Consider the following 5,534-nt stretch of genomic DNA (forward strand, 5'->3'; position numbering starts at 1 on the left):
AAAAAAAAAAAACAAGAAACACCCCCCCCCCCCAAAAAAAACACAACAATTAGCATGGTTCAAGTTGTATACCTGAATTCTTTGGACGAGGGATCTATTTTCTTCTACCTTTGGCACTGATTGACATCTATTCCTTTCTACAAGTGATGAATCACCATCAAGCATGTCCCTTAGAGAGGAAAACCTGTTTATGTCAGAGTCACTGTGGTTTTGGCAAGTTGACAATTGACACACATAGCTTAGATCTTTGAATTCATCATCAGTGGTTCTGCTCTTCAATGAATCCAATAATCCTCGATCTACATCAATACCAGGCAAATTGAAAGTCTGTTTACAAACATTGGCTTGATCACAATTTGTGGTTCCACCCTGACCTGCTCTTAATGAAAGGTCCTTCAAATTTGTAGCCAGGGTGTCCAACTCTTTCAGGGATGGTGGTAAGGAAAGATACTCCTCGTCACTATCCAGATCCTTCTGTAATGGTAATACACTTGTGCTTGCCAGAAACTGACCTGGCTTTTGTAAACTTTCTCTAGTAGACCTGTCTGCTGTCAACAGTTTATCAAACACATTATATTTGGGAAGACAAAAAGAGCCTGCTGATTCCTTAGCAAGGTCTACTTTGCTGTTATAAGGCGAGAGGTCCCCATCAGATTCAGATGTTAAACGAGAAGACTCTGAGGGGTTCCGTAGACTACGATAACCAGTTCTTCTAAATATAGGTGTTGAAAAGGCATGTGGTGATTTCAGGACATTTGTATGTGAAGGACTACCAGGCTTTAGTTTAGCATCTTCTCGATATGAAGAGCCAAAAGAGCCAAACTTACTCTCGCATAAGTGATTATAGCTGCCAAGATCTACTCCAGAATCTTGGAAAAAAACATCTGTTACTGTCTCTTCATTACCCTTATTCAAAAAACTCTTTGGATTCAATGGATATGTATAATCTAGCAACTCCTTGTACTCTTTATTTGGGTCCCAGTTGGGAGAATCTCTATTAGGATGGGGTGGAAGAGCATTTGGAATTGCACAAGCCCAATACTGTTCTTGTAAGGTTTGGGGTTTTTGTGAATATTGTTCAGAATCAGCACTCTGGTTAAAATTAGAATGTAAAGAGTTGTAAGCACCCTTCGGCTGGGCAGCTGAAATGTCACAATAAGACCACGAAGAGTCCTTAAAAGTTCTCAACTTTACTTGATCCGGCTCAAAGTCATCGTTCTCATCCGACATTCTAGTTGTAGGGTCTGCGGTTAAAGAATAATGTTCAGCTTTGTACAATGGATGATGATTGAAAGTGTGTGGCAGAAAGTCCTTCTGGGCAGATGAATCCATTTCAGGAAAACTTTGCGTCAGAGCCAGTAAGCATAGCATGAGAACTTCCCGTCTTCTTTCTTAGAAAACAAAAAACAAAAAAACGAGTCAGTCATAATAAAAGATACTGAAAAAAAAAAAAATCGAAAACCACCAAAGCAGATTCCAAATGTCCCATTTTTATACATTTTCACAACCTTTAAAGTAAATGTTCTAAGCTGTTGTGCTTTTTAATGTTATTATTTCCTGATAAAACATATTGGAGGGAAACAACTGAAGCAAATATTACAGAAACAAGTGGAAAAGAGCTGACACTCGTAGGAATCCTCTTCATTGTTTCTTTATTGAAAAGGCATCAAAGCAGCTACAAAGGGTGCCCACATGTTACAGTCCCCCAAGGGACCTTAATCATAGCTATTAAAACATGTGGGCACCCTTTGTAGCTGCTTTTATGCCTTTTCAATAAAGAAACACCATTAAGAGGATTCCTTAAGAGCACTCCGACGTTTAAGAGCGATATGTAACATGTGCGGCACAATTGTCATTTTCGCACGTAGATGCACCCGACGCATATCTGCGTGTTTATGTGGGGGGCAGGGACTTAAAAAAAATTGTTTTCTTTTCAATTTTTTTTTTTATGATTCTTTAATTTTTGTATAACTTTTGTTTTTGTTTTTTACACACAGCTTTATTGCTATTACATGGGGGGCTAAGAAGCCCCCTCTGTGATAGCCAATTTACATGACCGGTCCTCTTTATGGAGACATCAGGGGTCCCCCAGAGAAGCTGATGAAGCAGAGATCAGCTTCATCAGCTTCTGTAGCTGGAGAGTGACACTGAATGCAGGAAGTGATGTAATATACATCACTTCCTGCATTCGGGGACTGAGAGAAGATCAAAGGGAGACCGCATACTGATCTCCCTTTGATCTCCGGTCACAGAGCCGTGCCGGTCCCGACCGCATCGGGCACAGCGGATCTCGGGACCGGGCAACGGCAGTGACAGCTGCTAATACAGGCAATCGAGCGTCTCTAGAGCTCCCGGCCGTGTAATTACAACGGCCGGAGAATTTATCAAAACTGGAGGAGGTGTGCACAGCAACCAAATCAGCATCCACCTTTCATTTTCAAACCTTAACTGAACAAACTGAAGAGAGACGCCGATTGGTTGCCATAGGCAACTGCTCCAGATTCTTCTGCTCCAGTTTTGATAAACTCCCCCATGGTGCTTTGGCCACATCTTTAATGTAAGTGAATTTGCAGCAGTTTTCTGCAGGAAAATATATGACAGTAGTAGTTATGCTTTACATGTTCCATTAAGCATTACTGGTTTCACTTTTATCATATGTGAGCAGACTGTGTCCAGAGTTAATCTGCTATGAAAGAAAATGTTTTGCATTCACAGTCCCAAATGTTTCAGATATGTCTGTATTTATTTTGATTATAGTAATCATTCAAGGAGTAAATCAGAACCTTTTCTACAGGTAGACAAAAATATGTATTACAGACAGCACAGCAGGTGAACACGTCTCCCAGTGACTGCATACGTCTGTCTGCATCACAAAATCAACTGTTCTGGCAGCCTGACGCTGGGAACACACAGAGCCCCATTGGTGACCCTATCCCCTCAACAGAAGTCAATCACTAGATCTCATTTTACAGGAGGAATTGTTGAAAATACCTTGGCTGGTGCTTGCAGCTCACAGCGGGATTTTCATTTATCCATGCTGCTAAGCCCGCAGGTTGAATGAAAAAATATAACCGTGTATACCCGACTTTACAGAGCACTGGGGAGCCAAAGACAGGCAAGTGAGTGCAGCCGGGGATAGCGGCAGTCAAAATGAACCTGTTACTATTCCCAGCTTCAGCAAAATATACATTTACTTTACATCACGTTATTCCCCAATGCCCACCGAGGTTTTCCATTGCTTACTATATGAAAAGTGTATTCTGCCATCTAATTAATAAAAATAAGAAGCCAGTAAAACATTATCTACTCTTCAGTCCGCATTCTGGAGACTCCGATCTCCATCTGCCAAAATGGGTCTCCCACAAACATTCTACGGTAACTCCATTAGCTTTAAAGCACAATTAAACTTTAAGGGGCCTATTCATAATTGTACATTGTGGCATCTTGTGCATTAAAGCACGTTGCCACAACACACCTGCTCTGTGTGTGGTGCATTGCTATTCACTGTCACTAGGAATGCACCAATGCTAGAATACTCATACTCTCCCAGTGCCTATCTTCTTCTAGGAACTTCTAGTATCAGGAAGCTGTGCGGCGTGTAATGACTCGCCACCTGGCTTCCTGATTGGTTAGGAAGCTGGCCAATCAGGAAGCTGGACGGAGAGTCATTACCCACCCCCAGCTTCCTGATTAGCCGGCTCCATGGTGACGAGGAAGCATGGAGCCAGCTTCCCGGCTAAGGAAGCATATAATGACTCGGTGCCCCGCTTTCTGATAGGTCGGGAAGCTGGCCATTCAGGAAGCCAGACAGCGAGTCATTACCCGGCTTCCTTTCTAGCCTGCGCTCAGGATCCGGCAATTCAGTTGGCTGCCCTGAGGACCCTGCACCACCCTCCTCGGCTGCAGGTTTCTCCTCGCCTTTGTGGCTCCAGAAAGTCCCACTGTGTGTATCCAGGACTGACCGTGTGTTCGAGCACTACAAGAGTCGGCAGTCCCTATCCATTTAATGGACAGGGACTGCTGACACTTGTAGTGTCCTCACACACAGGGCGGCAAGACTGTCATATGATTAGTGGGCCTGAGCTTTGTACCACACCAAGCAGCAGGGTTAATTTTTTTTTCCTCTTCTTATGCCGGGCCCCTGATTTTATTAACAACAGTCGGCATGGCCCTTGGTAAGTTTGGATTTGACACCCCTGATCTATGCGGAGTCGGATGTAAACAGACATGTGTGCATTTACATGAAATTACCCCCAATCCATCACGATCAGGACCGCCAGAACAAAAATGTGTACCATTTGGTTTTCTGGATCTGATCAGAGTCAGGGGTAATCAGATCTGGGCTTTGCATAGACAAACATTGGACTTCCAATCAGATCCACCTAAAAAACTGATGGGTGGACCTGATCTGACGGCATGTTGGAAAGGGTTCTGACACAGTACTAGAACACAATCATAAAAATACAGAAGCCTAAACTGTAATACTCAACAAAAAATATAATAGTTACTATCAAGTGAAAAGTGACAATTTCACGTCAACAAACCAAAACTGTGAATTAATACATCAAACCCCCGTGTAAATTCTGTTACAACAATTAAAGATCAGAAATGTGATCTGTGAAGATCCAGTGCAACCAGGAAGATCCACTAATTCCGTATGCCAGTGATTGTATCCACCACCATGCCCACCCTTCTTGCAGTACAGTCAGCAGAGTTGATGTGACTAGGGCTGCAACAACTAATCGACATAATCAATTATTGAAAAAGTTGTCAACTTTTTCAATCATCGATTAATCGGCTTCCGATTGGTTGGCCCTGTTCACGACAGCTACAAAGGGTGCCCACATGTTACAGTCCCCCAAGGGACCTTAATCATAGCTATTAAAACATGTGGGCACCCTTTGTAGCTGCTTTTATGCCTTTTCAATAAAGAAACACCATTAAGAGGATTCCTTAAGAGCACTCCGACGTTTAAGAGCGATATGTAACATGTGCGGCACAATTGTCATTTTCGCACGTAGATGCACCCGACGCATATCTGCGTGTTTATGTGGGGGGCAGGGACTTAAAAAAAATTGTTTTCTTTTCAATTTTTTTTTTTATGATTCTTTAATTTTTGTATAACTTTTGTTTTTGTTTTTTACACACAGCTTTATTGCTATTACATGGGGGGCTAAGAAGCCCCCTCTGTGATAGCCAATTTACATGACCGGTCCTCTTTATGGAGACATCAGGGGTCCCCCAGAGAAGCTGATGAAGCAGAGATCAGCTTCATCAGCTTCTGTAGCTGGAGAGTGACACTGAATGCAGGAAGTGATGTAATATACATCACTTCCTGCATTCGGGGACTGAGAGAAGATCAAAGGGAGACCGCATACTGATCTCCCTTTGATCTCCGGTCACAGAGCCGTGCCGGTCCCGACCGCATCGGGCACAGCGGATCTCGGGACCGGGCAACGGCAGTGACAGCTGCTAATACAGGCAATCGAGCGTCTCTAGAGCTCCCGGCCGTGTAATTACAACGGCCGGAGAAT

General features: G+C 43.2%; 1 protein-coding gene across 1 annotated transcript in view; it reads right to left on the reverse strand.

The window, feature by feature from the left end:
- The window catches only part of CEP68 (centrosomal protein 68), a 6,824-nt gene extending 5,594 nt beyond the window's left edge, over positions 1 to 1,230 (reverse strand). Inside the window, exon 1 of the mRNA XM_018555828.1 lies at positions 73 to 1,230. Within this exon, the coding sequence (XP_018411330.1) occupies positions 73 to 1,230 (1,158 nt within the window). The remainder of the gene's footprint in view (positions 1 to 72) is intronic.
- Positions 1,231 to 5,534: the final 4,304 nt, after the last annotated feature.

Source organism: Nanorana parkeri, unplaced genomic scaffold (assembly GCF_000935625.1).
Source record: "Nanorana parkeri isolate BGI_ZX_2015 unplaced genomic scaffold, ASM93562v1 scaffold11, whole genome shotgun sequence".
In the NCBI taxonomy this organism is placed as follows: Eukaryota; Metazoa; Chordata; class Amphibia; order Anura; family Dicroglossidae; genus Nanorana; species Nanorana parkeri.